This window comes from Megascapheus bottae, chromosome 11, assembly GCF_031878675.1.
Source record: "Megascapheus bottae isolate mThoBot1 chromosome 11, mThoBot2.hap1, whole genome shotgun sequence".
Classification (NCBI taxonomy): Eukaryota; Metazoa; Chordata; class Mammalia; order Rodentia; family Geomyidae; genus Megascapheus; species Megascapheus bottae.
The window spans coordinates 44565709-44587246 of NC_143519.1; the positions used below are offsets into that span (position 1 = coordinate 44565709).

General features: G+C 42.2%; 1 protein-coding gene across 1 annotated transcript in view; it reads right to left on the reverse strand.

The window, feature by feature from the left end:
• The window catches only part of LOC150056984 (phosphatidylinositol 3,4,5-trisphosphate 3-phosphatase TPTE2-like), a 105115-nt gene extending 89282 nt beyond the window's left edge, over positions 1-15833 (reverse strand). Inside the window, exons 1-3 of the mRNA XM_090341794.1 lie at positions 15650-15833; positions 2080-2135; positions 951-1007 (exon numbers count right to left, since the gene is read on the reverse strand). Of these exons, the coding sequence (XP_090197920.1) occupies positions 951-961 (11 nt within the window). The 5' untranslated portion in view covers positions 962-1007; positions 2080-2135; positions 15650-15833. The remainder of the gene's footprint in view (positions 1-950; positions 1008-2079; positions 2136-15649) is intronic.
• Between the last annotated feature and the right edge of the window lie 5705 nt (positions 15834-21538).

Sequence of the window (21538 nt, forward strand, 5' to 3'; positions counted from 1 at the left end):
GTGCTTGCCTAGCATGCATGAAGCCCTGGGTTTGAGTCCTTGGTACCACATGCATAGAAAAAGCCAGAAGTGGTGCTGTGGCTCAAGTGGTAGAGCACTAGTCCTGAGCAAATGCAGCTTAGGGACAGTGCCCAAGTCCTGAACTCAGGACCCAGGATTAGCAAAAAAAAAAAAAGGAAAGAAAAAGAAAATAGGTTTTGTTAATGATTGTAAAAGAGTTATGTGTTAGGCCATGTGCCTGTGGTTCACAGCTATAATCCTACCCTGCTAAGAAAGCTGGGAACTTGTAACCAGCATGGAACAAAAAGTTCATGAGACTTGTATCTCCAATTAACTAGCAAAAAATGGTCTGTGAGTTAAGTTGTGGACTGCCAGTCTTGAGCAAAAAAAGCTATTGGATTGTGCTCAGCCCCTGAGTTCAAGCTCAAGGACTGTAAGAAAAAAAGAAAAAAAATCTTTCCTAACTAAATATAACAAAATATTTCAAGCCCTTCTGTGGTTGAACAGATTTTAAATATTCTGCATCCCATATTCTCTTGATTCTCTTTATTTACACTAATTCTGGCTGTCTTTCCTGCCTGTCAGATATGGACAAGAAACACCAGGCTAGAAGCAGTTCTCCCATCCGATGCGATGGTGGGCCCTCAGGGTCACTGAGTCCTGGAGAATGCAGCAGGGTTCTCTTGGGCTCTGCAGAACCCTGGGACTACCTCCTTGATTCTGAGAGGGACTCTCACATCCCTTTATGATTTGCATGCATGCATTCTGATACCCTAAGGAATGTGGTTGCCAGTCCTTTAATTCACAGCAGACCATGGCCAAGCATCTTTTAACCTGCTCTATCACTTTCTATTTAGTTTTAAAACAATATTATTAATACAGTGTGTGATAAGATATTCATCATTCTCCAAAATAGTTTACCATGCAGAAGACAAAAGAAAACAACTCACCCAGTAGTCATGTTTTCATTGTGATGGATAACCTCCTCTGTTAATACATTGCCATCACTGTGAAAAACAAAAAGAAAACAAAGTTAGACTGGGTAGAACGATGTACAATAAATCACACTGTTTGACTACAGTGCTGACACTGAAAACATGTCTTGTGCATGATAGCCAGGTGCTCAGTCTCTTGAGCTCTACTATCCCAATGCCACCTCTCTCTCAAGTATTCAGGTTTGAAATCAGAATCGTATATGTGTTAGCTAAGTGCTCAAATTAGAGTCATGCCTTTGTCTATGCTGGCTTTAGTCAGTGATATCCCTGTTTGTGCTTTCATCATAATCTAGGATGGATGGGCATGCCACTGTCTCAAATCTGATTTACTCAGAGACAGAGACCAGAGGATAGCAATTTGAAGCTACCCAGATTAGAATGTCTCATACAAACTATTCAGAAAAATCTAGAAGTTGACTGTAGCTCAAGGGGTATAGCAGCAGCCATGGACAATACAACTCAGAGTTGATGCTGGAGACTTGAGTTAAAACTCCAGGACCTGCACTAAATAAATAAAGGCAGAGACCTAGAGGATGAATCTATAGGTCACAGAATTGCCAAAAAATGCATAAAGAAAAAGGAGGAAAGAAAGATTCTGCCTTACAGCCCTAATATAAGACTTTCCTTGATTGTTCATACATGACCTATTTTGCTTGTGATCTACTACAATCATAGAAAAGTTATACTACACATTTGAATATATAATAGCATTCTAAGAGTTTTTTTATCATGGCTCAGTGAAATAGCACAAAGTCTGTCTTCTAACTGAGTTTTCATTTATTCACCTAACTTGGAAAAGAGAGGGATGCTACAGATACAACCTGCACTGCCCAACCTTTGATAGAAAATCTGTCTCCTAGAGCTGTGAGATAAATAACTGTGTGCTACTTTTGTGGATGTCATTGTTGTTGTTGTTTTGTTAGTCACACTCTTGAGTTTTGAACTCAGAGCCTGGGGGCTGTCCTTGAACTTTTTCCTCAGGGCTAGTATTCTATCACTTACCCACAGAAACTAGTGGTCTTTAAGGAAATCTGTTATCAGCTCCCAATGCCTTTTACAACTTATATTAGTCAAGTCAACTTACATTTGTTCTTATTCTGGGAGTTTATTGAAGTATCTGTAGAACCATTTATAACTCTGCTATGAAGTTAAAAACGCACAAAAAAGCAGTCAAACATTTTGGAAGGCAATGAGACTCTTAATACTGTAGGATTTCAGGACAGAAAAGTAAAAAAAAATGAATCAAGGAAGGGAAGGGGAAAAACACGATGATGAGATATAGGCCAAAGGATGAACCAATGCAATAGCAATATTCACAAGACAATATGTTGGAAATGAAAAAGACTTTCTGAAACAGTCTCAGGTGCACGTCTGGGGTATGTGTGTGAAGGAAAGCAGAAGAAGGAACAAAGGTAAATATAGAATTCAAGAGTATCCTCTTCTTATTTTGTGTATCATGCAGGTTAGTCTAGAATCACTTTGGTAATGAAACATAGGGTAAGTTAGAAATGAAGAGAAGGTTTATGAAGAAAAACAAAAGAAAACACTAGAGCAAATATCCTAATACCATGGACTACTTCCTTGTGGGTCTTCTGTAAGGAAGAAACAGTGAGTAGGTCAAGTGTGGCCCAAATTATGGTAAGATTTGGTATGAACTAAGAGTAGTACTCAGCAACAGAATACTTAGGAAGCATGGGTAATCTCCTAGGTTGCAGCCCTCAAAAAAAATGTGAACAGTTAGGTTATTAGAATGACTTTTTTTCTTTCGTATGCATTATTTTTTTTTGCCAGTCCTGGAGCTTGAACTCAGCACCTGGGCACTGTCCTTGGGCTTTTTCCTCAAGGCTTGCATTCTGCCACTTGAGCCACAGCACCACTTCCAGCTTTTCTATGTATGTGGCACTGAGGAATCAAACCCAGGCCTTTGTGCATGCTAGGCAAGCACTCTGCCACTGGACCAAACTTCTGGACCCTATGAATTCATTTTGTTTTTCCGTTGGTCAGGTGGCTTGGACTCTGGTCCTGGGCATTGTCCCTGACCTCGTTAGCTCAATGCTACAAGCCTACTCTCAAGCTAAGCCCCACTTCCCATTTTCTAGTGGTTAATTGGAGTCTCAAAGTCTTTAGTGCCCGGGGCGTTGGCTTTGAACCGGGATCCTAAGATCTCAGCCTCCCGAGTAGCTAGGATTACAACCATGAGACACTGAACTGACTTATGACTTCATTTTTTTTTTGCCAGTTGGGCTTGAGCTCAGGGCCTGAGCATTATCCTTGGACTTTCTCAAGGCTAGAGGCTCTACCACTTGAGCCTCAACACCATTTCCGGCTTTTTTCTATGTATGTTGTACCGAGGAATTGAACCCAGGTCTTCGTGCATGCTAGGCAAGCACTCTACCACTAGACCAAACTCCCGGCCATGAATTCATTTTTAAAGACATTTTATTAGATTATAAATGATCAAGATTTAGCTCAGTAGAAGAACATGAGAAGGGCCCTGAGTTTAGTCCTCAGCACTGGGAAAAAGAAAAAAGTAAAAAGCTAAAAAGACACATACATATACAAAATAACACCAACAATAATAATAATGGTAAGACTGAATTTAACCTAAACAAAGTCGTCTCTATGTAGCTGCTGCTTTCCACCAGGAGCCCAATAGGGAATTCCAACTCCAAAAAGTATGTAGACTATTAAAGAGGTAAGACTGTGCACTCCAGGTGATTTAAGGTAGAAAACTGGCAGATACTGAATAAACCCCTTAGATACAGACAACTCAACAACCTTCTTGGGCCCGAACAAGGCATCACGTGCTTATGGATACTTCAAGAACTTCTTTAATGGAATATACAGTGATCTCTCACCTGTCACAGGAGATATGTTCCAGAGGCCCATCCAGAAGTCTTTAATTTGTGAACACGTTAAATAACGTTTTCATGTAGTTTACATTTTTTTAAAGTATAGCTATAGTCCTGATTTCATTTTAAAAAAAGCCTGATAGTTTTGCTCAAAATTTAGCACATTAGAATCCTATGACTTATTATGCCTGTTGCGTAGCAACTGATAGGACAACAAAGTCCAGACAGACCTGTACATGCTATCATCATGCAAGTCAAAGTCAAAGTATCTTAAGAAAGGAAAAGCACAATATAATTTTATACTCAATGTGTTTTGCTTTGGTTTTTGCCAGTCCTGGGACTTGAACTCAGGGCCTGAGCACTGTCCTTGGGATTTTTCAAGGCTAGAGCTCTACCACTTAAGCAACAGACCCATTTCTGGCTTTTTCTATGTATGTGGTACAAAGGAATCAAACATAGGTCTTCGTGCATGCTAGGTAAGCACTCTACCACTAGGTCACACTCCTGGTCCTTCTTTAGATTTTTATCATCCTATGGAACACATATCTGCATTTGCTTTCATATTTTAGTTCTAGAAATGGAAAAATAAAACTTTTGGAATCTTCAGAAAATATTAAGTTTAGCCACAGTAAAAGACACTTTATAGATAATCCAATTGCTATAGAGGAATTACAAAGTTAAATAAAACCAGTTTTAAGCTAATTTTATATCAAGATACTTTAAGACTTTTCTGTCTGGAAACATTGTATAATATAAATCAAAAGCATTAGAGAGAAAGTGGTATGCTCCTCAATATTTCACACAGTGGACATATATTATGCAAGAAAATTAGAAGTCATCAGGAAACAAAAAGACATTGCCCAGCCAAGGTCTGGTGGGTCACATCTTTAAATCTAGCTACTTAGGAGTTCTGAGGATCTTGGTTCAAAGCAAGCCAACATAGGCAAACGCATGAGACTCCCATTAATCAGAGAAAAAAAGCTGAAAGTTGGACGTATGGCTCAAATAATAAAGCAGCACCCTTAATCTGGGTGTGGTGGCTCACGCTTGTAATCCTAACTACTCAGGAGGCTGAGATCTGAGGATTGAGGTTCAAAGCCAGCTGGGACACTAAAGACCATGAGATTCTTATCTCCAACTAACTTCTAGAAAACCAGAAGTGGAGCTAAGGCTTAAGGGGTAGGGTGGTAACCTTGAGCTGAAGAGGTCAGGGATAATGCCCAGGCCCAGGGGTAGGGTAATAGCCTTGAGCTGAAGAGCTCAGGGACAGCTCCCAGGCCCAGAATCCAAGCTTCCTGGACCAACAAAAAAAAAAAAAAAAAAAAAGAAAGAAAAAGCACCAGCCTTGAATTTAAAAAAAGCTATACAAGAGTTTGAGGCCCTCAGTTAAACCCTAGTACTAGCCCCTCAAAAAATTTGCCAAATACATGGTCAAATTAAATAATGATAATGATAATAATAATGTGTCTACCCTGAGGCCACCAGAAATGTACTTGATAAGAGAAAAATAACAAATAAAGGGCCAGGAGTATGGCCTAGTGGTAGATTGTTTGCCTAGCATGCACAAAGCCCTGGATTTGATTCCTCGGTACCATATACACAGGAAAAGTCAGAAGCAGTGCTATGGCTCAAATGGTAGAGTGCTAGCCTTGAGAAAGTTCAAGGACAGTGCCCAGGCCCTCAGTTCAAGACCCAAGACTGGCAAAAAAAAATAGAAAAATATTCCTTATTAAGATAGATGGATGGATGGATGGATGGATAAATGGATTCAGGCAAGACTTTTAGACCTAGAGCAGATACTTGTATATTTTATCCCATCCAGCCACAGCTCAAAGCTCTCAGTCTAACACCTGGGGCCCCCACAGATATGAACAAGAAGAGGCAAAACAGAGCAGAAGATCTATATTCAGCCCTGCCATGGCTGTGGTTCAAAAGAGGGGGGATGGGGCAGGTAGGGGAGCAGAAAATGATTAGGCAAAATGACTAACTGTCTTACATCTTTCAACTTACATAGAACTAGATATAAAGGAGGATCTAACTCTATTCCAGATCTAGACAGCAGTCGATTCTCTTGTTCCCTTTCAGGGTAAGAGCTTTTCTGGGGGGTTTTGTTTTGTTTTCACTATTTTTAATTTCTAATTCTCCCAATCCAAGCTTGTTAAGATAAACCATCCAATTCCTGGCTAGCAGCAGGGTAGCACTACTTGGCCCTACTTGTTCTCACACTCAGAGTATGTGGGCCCTGGGAGGTCCCAGTAAAATCCTCTACTCAGTGTCTGCAGAAATCCCAACTACTCAGAAGCTGAGATCTGAAGATGGGTGTTCAAAGCCAGGCCAGGCAGGAAAGTTTACAGGACTTTAATCTCCTATTATAGGGCCTCAAAAAGTCAGAAGTAGAGTTGTGGCTCACACATCCTTGAACAAAAAAAGAAAAAAAAGAAAAAAGCTATGGGACAATGCCTAGACCCTGAGTCTAAGCCCCAGTATCAACACACACACACACACACACACACACACACACACACACACACACACACACATTTCACTTAGCTGACCCCTAAAAATCCAAGCCAGCCCTCTCTCCTTCACATCCCCTCCTCTAGCCCTCCCTCCTCATCCTCTCTCATCAGCCCTCCCTCCACAGTGCACCATCCTACAAGACCTCTCTTTAAAAAGTCATTCTTTTAGTAAAGATGAGAAGACAAGTACAACTGACATAGTAGGAAGACTACCTTTTCTCAGATGCTCACCCCATGGTCTTTACCTGATAGCTATCAACCAGCTAATATGAGAATATGAACTTCATTTCCATGGTAACTCCAAACAGAAGATACCAGCTTGATGTCACTGAGGAACAGAATATAGACTGTACCTTGCTCCAGACTACAGAGAATTAAAGACACACACTTCTTAAAAACTGGAGGCCAAAAGTGGGGAGGATGTGTCAAAGCCAAATACCCTAGGATAATAATTTCAGCACATAACTATCTTGCCAATTTTTTTTCTCCTCTGCATCTAATGGATGGACTCTTTCTGTTAACCCAAACTTTTTTTTTGCCAGTCCTGGGCCTTGAACTCAGGGCCTGAGCACTCTCCTTGGGCTTTCTCAAGGCTAGAGCTGTACCACTTGAGCCTCAACACCATTTCTGGCTTTTTCTATGTATATGTGGTACCAAGGAATCGAACCCAGGTCTTTGTCCATGCTAGGCAGGCACTCTACCACTAAGCCAAACTCCTGGCCCTAACCCAAACTTTTGAGACTAAGAGAGCTCAGAAAAAAAGGCTTTATTAAGCTAATACATATGCTAGCTTAAAACAAGAATTGGTACTAGAACAAATTCCCAACAGGGAACATGACACATAACAGGAAAATCCCCCACAAGATCAACAGAATCAAGGTATTTAATAAAATTCAGGGGCCAAAAGTTTGATCTAGTGGTAGAGTGCTTGTCTCACATACATGGAGACCTGGGTTTGATTCCTCCGTACCACATACATAGAAAAAAGCTAGAAGTGGTGCTGTGGCTCAAGTGGTAAAGTGCTAGCCTTGAGAAAGCCCAAGGACAGTGCTCAGGCTCTGAGCTCAAGCTCAGGACTGGAAAAAAAGAAAATTCATTGAGAATAATAAAATTTGGGGCTTGGAGTTTAGCCTAGTGGTAGAGTGCTTGCCTCGCATGCACAAAGACCCAAGCTTGATTCCTTGTTTGGTACCACAAACATAGAAAAGGCTGGAAATGGTACTGTGGTTCAAGTGGTAGAGCTCTAGCCTTGAGAAAGCCCAAGGACAGTGATCAGGTCCTGAATTCAAGCCCTGCAACTGGCAAAAAAAATTCATGAAAGGTGAGTGCAGGTGGCTCATGCCTATAATCCTTGCTACTCAGGAGACTGAGATCTGAGGATCATAGTTTAAATTCAGTCCAGGCAGGAAAGTCCATGAGACTCTTATCTCCAATTAACCACTATAAAATGTGGAACTATGCTGCAAAATGTTAGAGCATTAGACTTGAGTAAAAGAGCTCAGGAAACGTGCCCAGGCTCTGATTTCAAGCCCCACATTGGAAAAAAAAAAAGTTCATGAAACTCTATCTCAACTAATTGGATAAAGTTTTACACACCAGTTTTCCTAGTTATAAGAGAAACACAATGGCTGGGATCAGTGGCATACAGCTATCATACCCAGCAATATGAAATACAAGGAAGCATAAAGATTACACAAAGTCTAGCTGGACCAGACATAAAGTAAGCCCTACCCAAAATAATAAAAAGAACTAGGAAGGAGCAAATAGTTATAAGTTAACATTATATCCCATATGCATGCCTGAATAAATTGAAATAAGAAAATAAATGCCAAATAAATGAAATACAACTTTTAAAATGCAGTAGAAATGATTCAGTTATGATTTCCATATAAAAATACCATAGGACTTGGAATATGGCTTAATGGTAAAGTTTTGACCAGCAGGCATGAAACCCTGGGTTCGATTCCTCAGTACTACATAAGTACAAACATAGAGAAATGCCCCAAATCCCTTGCCATTAAGGAAATACAAATCAAGGCATTAAGATTTCATCTGACTTCAATCAAGAATACAAACAACATAAGCACAATAGAAATCAGTATGGAGTTCCTCATAAAAATAGAGATAGATAGGTAGATTCCATCCTCTATGCAATTATAAAGTCTTAAAGAAATGGATGAAAGCATTAGAAAAGAATATTGAGAATAAAAAGGAATGTAGGAAAATATGCTAAGGAGCTGGGAGTGTGGATTAGTGGTAAAAGTACTTGCTTAGACAAAAACAGACCAGAAGATCAGTGGAACAGAATAGAAGACCCAGAAATAGAACCACATACCTACAATCAATTTGTATTTGACAAAGGAGCCAAAGACATACAGTGGAACAAACACAGCCTATTTAATTATTGGTGCTGGCAAAACTGGGCAGCCACATGCAGAAAACTAAAAATTGACCCTATGCTACACCCACTCCAGTGGAGTCTGTGCAGCATGGAGCGGAAAGATCTTGAATGGCTGCCAGTCCTGAGGTTCGCACCAAAGGTGATCAGGCCTCCTGGAGGTCCCTGGCAGAGATCGGGACATATGTGTGGAATTCTCATAATGCTGGGTGCTGGGATTCTTTTAACACTCTTTTCATTTCTGATAGTTGATGGTATGGCAGTAATATTCTGGGCCAGCTACTGGCCTAAACAATTGAGTGACTAGATGCTCCAGGAACTAAAAGTGCATGCCCGGCTACTCTGGTGCAAGACACACCCATAGCAGCCTTGATGACCTCAATGCATTCTATTAATAATAAGACAGAATTAGAAACTAAAACAGAAAATATGATCTTTGAATTAGTAATAAATGTTAGTTTGCCTGAATATGCCTTTAATGTCTCTGCATTAAATGTTGCAAGTACATAATGAATCATATGGGAAAGGATTAGAAGGGCTAGAGCACCGTGGTGTGCTCTAACTGAACAGCAACAATGGACTCTTAGGTTTAAGGTTTTACAATTCCTGGCACAGGGTAACAGTTACTGACTCAGAAACAGAATCATAGGAAGAACTAGAATGGAACAGATGGTGAACAAAACTAATATTGATTAATGCCAAGGCGGATGACGCCTAACCACAATGTCTCACATATTAACCATAGCTCCTTAGAAGGGAGGGAGAAGTTTTTTTTCTACTTAGAAAAATGTACCCTGTAACCATTCTTAAACATGATTGTAATCTTTTGAACTTATGCCAACTGAAAGAAAATGCTCCTGCTTTGACTGTATATAATCTCACATTCAACAAGTAAAGCTTCGCAGCAGATTTCAAACCTCCCTTGCGTTTGTGTCTGTCTGTCATCACCGAATCCATTCCTGACCTGTGAATCCAGACTTGGTCTCCCCACACTCCCGCTGAGTCGGTCTGAGGCAACCCTAGCCTTTTGCCATGCACAAGCATTAACTCAAAGTGGATCAAAGACCTCAATGTCAGACCGGAAACCGCGAAACTGCTACATGACAGAGTAGGAGAGACACTGGAACTCATAGGCACAGGCAAAAGATTCCTGAACAGAATCCCAGGGTCACAACAGATTGGAGAGAGACTCGATAAATGGGACTACCTAAAAATAAAAAGTTTCTGTACAGATAAAAACATAGTTGCAAAAGTAGAGAGAGAGACAGCCAATCAACTGGGAAAAGATATTCACCAACAATACATCTGACAAATGCTTAATATCCAGTATCTACAGGGAACTCAAGAAACTAATCCCCCCAAAACCCAATAAACCATTCACTAAATGGGCAAGGGAACTAAAGAGAGACTTATCAGAAGAAGAGATTAAAATGGCAGAAAAGGATATGAGAAAATGTTCATCATCTATGGTCATAAAGGAAATGCAAATAAAAACAACCCTAAGATACCACCTTACCCCAACAAGAATGGCCAAGATTTTGAACTCAGACAATGACAGTTGCTGGCGGGGTTGTGGAGAAAAAGGAACCCTACTACACTGCTGGTGGTATTGTAAACTAGTTCAGCCACTCTGGAAAGCAGTGTGGAGGTTCCTTAACTGAAAATAGACCTTCCCTATGATCCCGCCATACCACTTCTGGGCATCTATCCTGAACAGCACGACCCATGATATTATAAAGACACCTGCTCAGCTATGTTCATCTCTGCACTATTCACAATAGCCAGGCGATGGAAACAACCCAGATGCCTTACTGCAGATGAATGGATACAGAAAATGTGGTATGTATACACAATGGAATTCTACATAGCCAACAGACAAGATAAAATAATGGCATTCGCAGGGAAGTGGATGAATCTAGAGTGAATCATGCTGAGACAAGTCAAGACCTAAGGAACAAAAGGCCCATGGTATCCTTAATATGCGGTTATTAAATCCAAAGTGTACAAGAGCGAGGACTCAATAACTGCATACCCAAAGCAATGGACATGGTAATGGAAATACAAACATAACTATATAGACAAAAAAACTATGACTCTATAATTATAATGTTTTATTTCATAAACTGATATGTTTCTATGACATACAAACCATTAGCCTAATTTTGATTAAGTTCTAAAGACTAAGTCCCAGAGAATGTAATTAGAGATTCCCTCCTTGAACAATTGTTTGTTAAACTAGTCATTTAAAATATGATATAAACACATGTGAAAGGGTATCAATGTATGTGAATTAATGCACCTTCTATCTGGCAAATATCATGTAACCCTTTTACTAATTACAATAAAAAAAGAAAAAAAAATATGATGTAAACATAAGCCATATAATTAATGATTGTTGTCCTTAAGGTACTATGTTATCTCTCATCACTTCTACTGTCCCTTGGTTATCTCATATTGTTACACTATCTCACTTTGTTACCTGATATATCACATATATTTGTATTTGGTTATCTGAAATTGGTTAGGGAACGGGGGAAAGCAAGATGAGGGGTGCGAGAGGGGGGAGGGAAATGGGGATCATGACATGTGAAGGGGTATCAATGTGTGGGAATTGAGGCACCATTTATCTGGCAAATATCATGTAACCCTTCTATTAATTACAATAAAAAAAACCCCACTGAGATTATCACGAGTCCCAACTACTCAGGAATCAGAGACTGTATAAGGGATGCTTCTCATCTCAAGATGCTCACAGGCTACAGAAGATACTAGAAGATAAATGTGGCCTTGAGTGATGAAATGATTCCCGAGCCTCCTGGTTGAATCCCCTATCAGCCCTCAGCTGACTGGTTACACAGTTATTAAGCAGTCACTATATCTAGTCATGTCTTCGGAGGCTCTCTTAGAAACCTCTGGGGAGGTGTTCTCTCTTGTTATGATTCTCTTCTCATTCTCTGCTTCTCAAGATCCATGTTTTCTCACTCTTTTCTGAATTCTTCTTTCAGAAGATTCCTAAGAAAGGCAATATGTTGATGAGATGTCTTTGAGGCATTCATCACTTCTCATGCAACTTTTTGTCTTCTTCATACTTATCCCTATAATGGCAGCCAAGGGCCTTCATCTTGAAGCTTGGTTGTATCTTTTAAGAAGTAGTATTTGTCTGCAATACCCATCAATATCCCAATGTCATTCTTTAAAGAAATAGAAGAGGCAATCCAAAATTTCATATGGAATAATAAAAGACCCTGTATAGCTAAAACACTTCTTAACAGAAAGAACAGCACAGGAGGAATTTCAATACCAAACTTTAGACTCTATTACAGAGCAATAATTATCAAAACAGCTTGGTACTGGCACAAGAACAGGCCTGAAGACCAATGGAAACCACAGACCTATGGCCACCTAATCTTTGACAAGGGAGCCAAAAAAATAGAATGGAAGAAAGACAGCCTCTTCAACAAGTTGTGCTGACAGAACTGGTTAAGCACCTGCAGAAAACTAAAGTTGGATCCTTCTTTGTCACCCTGCACTAGAATTAACTCCAAATGGATCAAAGACCTCGAGGTAAAAGCTGACACACTGAAAACTTTACAAAGAGGAATAGGAAATACACTAGGCCTCCTTGGCACAGGTAGAAACTTTCTTAATAAGGATCAAGAATCACAACAACTCAGAGAAAGGCTGAATAAGTGGGACTGCATTAAACTGCAGAGCTTTTGTATGGCAAAGGACATAGCTAGTAAACTAATTAGGAAGCCTACAGACTGGGAGAAGATCTTCACCAACCAAACAACGGACAAAGGCCTCATATCAAAAATATATCATCAGCTCAAAAAATTGAATCACTCCAAAACTAATCTCCAAAGTAACAACCATCCCATTCAAAGATGGGCCAAAGACTTAAAGAGAGTCTTCTCTGAAGAAGAAATAAAAATGGCCTATAGACGCATGAAGAAATGCTCAACATCTCTGGTCATAAAAGAAATGCAAATCAAAACAACTCTAAGATTCCACCTCACTCCAGTTAGAATGTCGAGGATCAAGAAAACTAATAACAACAGATGCTGGAGGGGATGTGGCCAGGAGGGATCACTACTACACTGTTGGTGGGAGTGCAAACTTGTTCAACCACTATGGAAAGCAGTATGGCAGTTTCTCAAAAGACTAAACATAGAGCTGCCCTATGACGCAGCAATTCCACTACTTGGCATTTACCCAATTGTCCAGAAACAAGGACATTCTAAAGCCACTAGCACAACAATGTTCATTGCAGCACTATTTACCATAGCAAAGATATGGAACCAACCCAGATGTCCCTCAGTTGATGAGTAGATCAACAAGATGTGGTGTTTGTACACAATGGAATTCTATGCTGCTGTCAGAAAGAATGACATTGCCCCATTTGTTAGGAAATGGAAAGACTTAGAAAAAATCATAGTAAGTGAAGTAAGCCAGACTCAAAGGAACATAGGCTCAATGGTTTCCCTTATTTATCATAATCAGTAGAAACCTTGGGCTCTCCTAGCAGAGATTTGCAATAGAGCAAAACCTTGATACATAAGGCCATATAATGTGAAGCTAATTGAAAGGACCTCCAGGATATTGAAACAAAAGCCATATAATGAATGATTGTTGTCCTTAATGTACTGTTATCTCTCATCTCTTTTGCTGTCCCTTGGTTATCTCATATTGTTACAGTATCTCACTTTGTTATCTGATATATTGGGTATATTTGTATTTGGTTATTTGAAATTGGATAGGAAAAGGGGGAAACAAGATGAGGGGTGGGGGTAGGGGGAGGGAAATGGGGACCAAGACATGAGAAAGGGTATCAATATATGTGAAGTAATGCACCTTCTATCTGGCGAATATAATGTAACCGTTCTATTAATCACAATAAAAATATATGAAAAAAAGAAGTAGTAGTTGTCTACATTTTAGTTGATAAATCCTGAGGGGTTCTAGGAATGTCTTTGGTGCCCAAATGTGTATTTCTGAAAATGTTAAGATTTATCTTTCACATGCTAGAACAAAAGCGACCGTGACATGCATTAATAAAGAAAACCTGAGTGCTGATGGTGGGGAGGGGAGAGAAAACACCACTGCCTGGTTTTCTCTAAAGAATATTTTCTGTTATCAGCAGGTGCCCTAGGGCTTCTGCATGCTAGGCAAGGGCTATGCCACCAACCTGCAAGTCAGTAGGGTCAGGCATGTTAACTGCATAGCTAATGTAGTGTCTCCATGAAGTGTAATTGCCCCATTTTCTATAGTAGTATAATGGATGGTTTATTACAATCTTTACATGATCATCATGTGCTTGTAGGGCTCTCATAAAATCATATAATCTTACTGTTTGGATCATAATATCAGATGCTGTGATTGCTGGTTTTCTCTCTCTTTTTTTTTCTTTTTTAGAAATTGAATACTTTTTCAGCTAGGCAGATAAAGAAAGGTTTGATTACAGGGTGGTTCACACCATGTAAGATGTTGAGATCTGAAGATTGCAGTTTGAAGACATCCCAGGCAGGAAAGTCTGGGAGACTCTCCTCTCAAAGAAACTACTCAGAAAAAAAACAGGAAGTGGTACTTTGGCTTAAGTGGTAGAGCACAAGCCTTGAGCAGAAGTGGCACTGTAGTTCAAGGAGTAGGGCAGTAACCTTGAGCTGAAGAGTTCAGAGACAACACCCAGGCCCAGAGTTCAAGACCCATGACCAACCAAAAAAAAAAGGAAGGAAAAAAGGAACAGGTTTGGACATTAATGATTTGAATTCACAGATCATCTAGTCTAGGTGTTTATCTGCAGGGTTGCTATAGGCATTTTAGGCACAATCATGTTTCATTATTAAAGATGTCCTGAGCATTACCAGAGATTTAATATCCCCATCCTATGCCCACTGAATTCCATTTGAACCAACTAGAAATTCTAAGAGTAACAGAAATCTCACTTGGGGGTGGAGGGGTGTCACTTGGTAGATGGTTCTTAGTCAAGGGAAACTGATCAATTTCATTGGTGGGGATACCTTCATCTCTTCTCAATGCAACAGATCAATCAGGTTGGGCTCTGGTGCCCCAGCAAGGAAGAAATCACCATCTCCTAAAGCAACTTCAGAATTGTTCTCATTATTAAATCTTTATTTCTGTGGAGCAGCCCTTCCCCCCTTACTCCCTTCCTTTTATCCTTGGTCCTTCAACTGGAACGCAGAGCTCTTTGTGTAGCATCCTCTATCACATGAATGTCCTTCAGTATTTGAAAGTGGCCACTGTTTCCACTGTCCCATGACAACCTCTCACCTCTCTTAAAAGTCGGCTGTGCAGTGTGCACAGGCAATAAAGCACCTGGCATGCTACAAAATAGAGGTATGTCCACTTTACAGATAAGGAGATGGATTGAACGAGTTGGGTTAAATGACTTGCTCAATGTGGCATTGTCAACATGAACCTACCTCTTGCTCCAAATTCAAGGTTCCCTCCCTCCCCCCCAACACATACTATTTCCTAACTTTTGTCCTATCTTTCCCTCTCTTGATGTCTTTCCATCTACCACTCTGCTTGTTTCCTGGGGTAGGGCATCAATGTTCACAATTTTTCGTCTTCTCTGTAGCTACATCCATCACCAAATGGCTTTGCAAGTCCTCCTCCTCAACAGGTGGCATGTGCTGCTCCATTCTTGATGCTGGGTTCAGCAGAAAAAGGTGAAAATATCCTTGGTCCATCTCTGACCTCGGACCTCAAGAAACCTACGAAATTCCCCTCTGACCCTCAACCTAGGTGACCTTGAGGAGGGAAAAAAAAATAGTAAATTGTTTTAAAATGATTGCGTTTGGAGGAACTTCGGTTACATTTGTGGAGCCACGAGTTCTACAGCTCTCAAGAAAGCAGACTCACCTTCTCGACCGCTCCTCCCCCAGAACCCCCGCCTCGACCTCCTGTGTTCCAGTGACTTCATTACTTCAAAGCCTGTGCTGGTCTCCCTCCGCGTCCTCATTTCGCGTTTATCCCACAAATCAAAGGGAGCCACCCTCCTAACCAGCACCTTGTGGGGAGAGGCTCCACTGCGGTGGCCACGCCCTTCTCCATCCCGGCAGCCTCTGCGCGAGCGCGCATGCGCGGCACATCTGAGCCGTCACTCTCATGATGGTTCCCTCAGGTTCGTCTGTCCCGGCCTGGGCCTGGGGCTCCTAGCCTCTCCCCGCCCTTCTGTGGGTCCCTTTGTACTCCTTGTCTTTCCGACCCCGTGTCCTGAGCCTCTCCCCGCCCATCTGTGGGTTCCTTTGTGCCCTCCCCCCTCAGGGCCCTCGTCTCCTGCTGGGCCCTCAAGGCCTGCAGAAGTGGCTGGAGCCTGCACATGCCTTGCGCATGCGCGTATTGAGCGGGCACATGACTTTTACATAGGTGAAGGCCTCAGTGGTGCTTGAGTGGCGGAACCCACCCAGCCACTGACACAGTTAGTGTGTGTGTGTGAAATTCTCTCCGTTGTTGGAGTATGGCCTGGAACATGCCATACTAGCGCTCTACTCAGCTCCAAGTTTTGGGACTCGGGCTTGAGTTCACATTTTACCCGAGTTAGATTTAGCTCAGCCTGTGGCCTGCCTCAGGGCTTTATTTTACCCACTAGTGACGTCTGTCTCAATCATGAGCTCAGTGCATTGCTTCTGTCCAGTCCAAGAAAGGAATCCCATTAAAGAAAGGCCCGCGCTAAGGAACATTACTTCTCTTAGCCACCAGAGGGTGGCATGGCTGAAGAAATTGGTGCAGGGGCGGTTTAAAGGAGAGCTATATCTGCTGTGGGATCCATGGATTGGGGTGCAGAAATTGGCAGGGAAGGAGGGGCAGCTAGGAGGGAAAAGGAAGTGGGGTTCATTTGGGAGCGGAGATGGGTTGTTGAAGCATCGACAGGCAGAGAGAGAGAAGCAGATTGGCTGGAAGGGTGACACCACAGAGGCCTTGGGTACCCTTCCTCCACCGTCAGTGGGGACAGTCCTTCAGCATAGTCGTGGAGGGAGCAAAGGGGAACTGAGTTTCTAGTGGTTGGCACAAAGTGAGAAATGAGAGTCATGAGAAACTTGGAGCAGCCCAGGAGGATGAGGAGCCAGGGGAAGAGAGAACTGGGACAGAGGCTAATGTGAGTCTTATCACCCTATAGAGGCCTAGATGGAATTTTAAAAGGGGGGGGGGGACAAAATCAAGTGGGTATAGATACATTCTCTTTCTTTCCCATCCTTCCCTCTCCTCTTTCTCTCTCCCTCTCCCTCCTGGTTACCAGAAGGAGATCAGCTTTCCCCTGCCAAGTCCTTTTTTCCATGGTGTTTCTGTCTTGCCACAGGCCTAACAGCAATGGAGCCAGCAAACCATAGACTGAAACTTCTGCAACTGTGAGCCAAAATAGTTTCTATCCTCTTTTAAATTGTTTTACTCAGGTATTTCGTCAAAATAATAAAAAGCCGAGGGGTTGGGAGTTTGGCCGAGCATGTTCAAAAACCGGATTCAATTCCTTGTACCACGTGCATAGAGAAAAGCCTGGAGTGGTGTTATGGCTCAAGTGGTAGATCTCTAACCTTAAGAAAGCCCATGGACAGTGCTCAGGCCCTGAGTTTAAGGCCCAGCACTGGCAAAAATAGTAGTAATAATAAAAAGCTGAGTTATACTTACATCAAGGGGAATATGTTTGGGGTGAGCCTATTTGGTAGGAATTTTGATGAGTTTGGGATTATGGTACATATAAAAATGTAGCAGAGCTGGGTGCTGGTGGCTGACGCCTGTAATCCTAGCTACTCAGGAGGCTGAGATCTGAGGATCGAGGAGGTTCAAAGGCTGGGCACAAAAGTCAGTGAGGCTCTTATCTCAAATTAACCACCAGAAAACCGGAAGAGGCACTGTGGTAGCCTTGAGCTGAAGAGCTCAAAGACATCTCCTCAGGCTCAGAGTTCAAGCCTCAGACCGACCAGAAAATAAAAAATGTAGGAAATTGATTGAGTGGCTCAAACACATATGATATGCAGGGAGAACTACTTGAAAACTTAGAAAAGCCAAGACCCAAAAAGAGGACTGGGCTTCACCAGTACACATTAAGGTGGTGAATAAGTGATGGAATAACCTGGGGATAAGGCACTTGCTACAGAGCTGTCAGGGCTGGCATGGGTACTAGCAAACTTCAGAAAGACGAGTGAGGGGAAAGGCTTGCATAGAGGGAAATAATCATGGATGGGCCCAAACATTTTTGTTATAATACTTCTAGTGTATTCATTTTGAAAAAATGATACACTAGGAGCCAATGGGGCTTGGTTTAGTACAAATTATGCAGTAGAATACTATGTAACCATGAAAATGTAAATTAAATAATATGGAAAAATGCTCATGAGATAAGTCATAAAAACAAATCAGAAAGCTGGGAATGTAGCTCAGTGGTAGAACACTGCGGGGAAAAAAGCCATAAAAGTATTATAATTCTGGTTGGAAATTTTAAACATCTGTGCCAAGATAGAATCAACATATTACACAGTTTGTCCATTTAAAATATATAATTTGATGTTTTTAGTATGTTAATTCATAGATATGTGTGAGCATCACCAATTTTTTTCTTTTCTTTTTTTTTAAGATTTTCTTAATACTGATTTTTACATCATGCTTCAAATGTCACATTTAACAAACAAGTATTCAGGAAGGGAATCTCTATATGCAATCACTGGCACATAGATGTTAGAACATAATTAAAATTAAGCTGTGTGTTTGTATGTCATAGATACATATTACTCTATATAATAAAATATTATGTCTATAGAGTATATATCGCATCATAGATTTTTATGTTTATGTAGTTATTTATATGTCTAAGACCATGTGCATAACCTTGGGTATGAGAGTCTGGGATCTTCCCAGATGGGTACATAAATTTATGTATGTATATATGTATGTATGTATGTATGCATGAAGTTTTTTCTCTCCCATGCAATTTGAAAAGGTCTTGATTTACTTATGATTCAGTCATGCTGAACTGAGTGACGCAATTGCTTTTTTTTTTGTTTGCCAGTCCTAGGTCTTGAGGTCAGGGCCTGAGCACCATCCTTGGGCTTTTTCAAGGCTAGAGCTCTACCACTTGAGCCACAGCACTACTTCCGCCTTTTTCTATGTGTGTGGTACCAAGGAATCGAACTTGGGTCTTTGTACATGCTAGGCAAGCACTCTACCAGTAGGCCAAACTCCTGGATCACAATTGCTTTAAAATGTTAGAGTACATGCATAAGATATAAACAATGGAGGGGGAAAAAAAAAACCTGTTGCTAGGAAAGGTTACTTCAGGTGGGATGTAGAGCAAGACAGGGGGTGGAGGAAGGTAAGTTAAAGATGGGGAACTCCAAAAAGCTGAACAATAAGTTTTAGCGGACAGAGATAAGAGAAAAGTGTTCAAGGCAAATAGATGAGCTAATCTTGGAAATGGTGGAATTCTCTCCTCCCTGCCTGGAGGAGAGAGGGGAGAGGAAGGCAGCTATGTTCATGGTCTTTACCTCCATAGCACTTTGTAGAACCCAGAGGTAATACCTCTTAAGAAGGTGGCTGAGGGTTAGGGAGGAGCAGGGCCAGAAAAATAGGCAAACCAGTAAGACAACCATGAACTGGTGGCTCTTGCCAGTAATCTTAGCTACTCAAAGGCTGAGATCTGAGGATCAAGTTCAAAGCTAGCCCAGGTAGAAAAGTGAGAATCTTACTTCCAATTAACCAGCAGAAAGCCAACAAGTGGAGCCATAATTCAAGTGGTAGAGTGCTAGTCTTAAACAAAAAAAGCCTTAAGGGACAGGCCAGGCACTGGTGGCACATGCCTGTAATCTTAGCTACTCAGGAGGCTGAGATCTGAGCATAGTGGTTCAAAGCCAGCCCAAGCACAAAAGTCCATGAGATTCTTATCTCCAATTCTTCTTGGAAGAAAAAAGACACAGACTGCAAGGCACAGGCCTCATTCCGGCTGGATTGGCCTGGTTGGTGCAGCTTTTAGACCTCCACAGGCGGCTGCTGCTGTTGACAGGTCTGACCTCCTCTAGCAGGTCTCCTGTGACTGCTTCATTTTGTGACAGATTGGTGGACTTGCTTCCTGGGGCTGGTTCTTTCCCAGGGAAGAATCCCTTTCTCAGTCCTACCTAGGAAAAAGTGGACAGCACCAAGGCAGGAGGAGCTAGAACTATGGGGACAAAGCCTGACCACGCTGGGCTTATTCCCAGCCTGCCGGGATTCCTGACTTTGGGGGTGAAGACTGGAAAAAGAAATAGAAAAGAGACAAACGGTGTTGGGAGGACTACAGCCTAAGTCAGCAGCCCAAGAAGGCTATGAGCTTCAGACTCTAGTACCAGTTTATTTCTAAATCCAGTCTTATATACTTTCTTGAAACCAGGGAACTGCCAGAGGTTACATTCCTACAAAGTGGTAAATCTCAAATCAGTTAAGCAGGACAAGACCATAAAACAATAAAGCAATAAATTGATAAGGTCAGGGAGCTCACAATACCAACAATGTAGCTCAAAAGTTCCTAGGCATGGTGCCATACATGACAGCATGACAGCTCATATCTTTGTGTGGTTATCTTACTGAGTTATGCTGATTCATGGGTCAGTCTGACTCCACACTCCAACTCCCAACACCAGCCTTTTTTTTTTTTTTTTAACCAGTGGTGGTGCTTGAGGTCAGGGCCTGAGCATTGTCCTTGGGCTTTCTCAAGGCTAGGGCTACCAAGGAATTGAACCCAGGTCTTTGTGCATGCTAGGCAAGCACTCAAGCCATGTTCCTAGTCCCCAGCATCTCTTTAGCAGAGATGTGAGGGGTCCTCCCAGCCTCCTCATCCTCATGCTGTCTTATCTGTCTCTGTGCCAGCTTCCTGGCACATGGTCACATGCTATACCCGGATTCAGATGAGCACAGCTGAGTAAAGCTGCTGTGCTTGGGAACCGTCCCTGGTCAAGGTAAAGGGCACAGATCCTGCTGGCAGATGTTACAGACTATGGGCACACCCTCCTCATTTCCTCCACAACCAGGAAGCACAGACTCTTATTCATCCCACAAGTCATGGCCATGTGAATGCCACGCACCTGGAGAAAGGAGAGGCTTGCTTCCTCCACAGGGACTCCAGTCAACAGCTGGGACCTTGCTCCTACTCTGAGTCCTGGCATTATAGACGTATCACTGTTGAGGGGAGCAGGGACCGGTGCCATCCAGAATGCCTAAGAGTTCCCCCACCCCATTGTGGAAGGTTAACAATGGTACTGCCCAGCCACCTTGACCTCTCCACCCCCAATGAGGAGGGATATGTGGTACAGCCCAGCCACCTTTGCCCCTCTAGGGAGGGGCGTACAGCCCAGCCACCTTGACCTCTCCACCCCCAATGAGGAGGGATATGTGGTACAGCCCAGCCACCTTTGCCCCTCTAGGGAGGGGCAACCTTGACCTTCTCCCCACCCCCATGAGGAGGGATATCCGCTTGGGTGGGAAGGGGCCCGGCTTTGTGTGGAGACCTTTCCAATTTGCGCGCCAATTCCAACTAAGGTGGTAGGTAAATTCAAACACTGGACTGTGACCCTATTGGCTACCTGCGTGTGGCCGGAGCTGGTAATGGTCCCTCTGTGTATGTAAGTATCCCATTGGCCACCTGTGTGACCAGGTTCGACCGCATGGGTTTTGCCTTTAAAAATCCTGCGTGAGAGCCGCTCAGGGTCACAGTGTCAGCTCCCGAGTCTGACTGGCCAGTCAGTTCACCACCATCTATTTCCCCTGGCTGGTCAGTTCACCATCTAC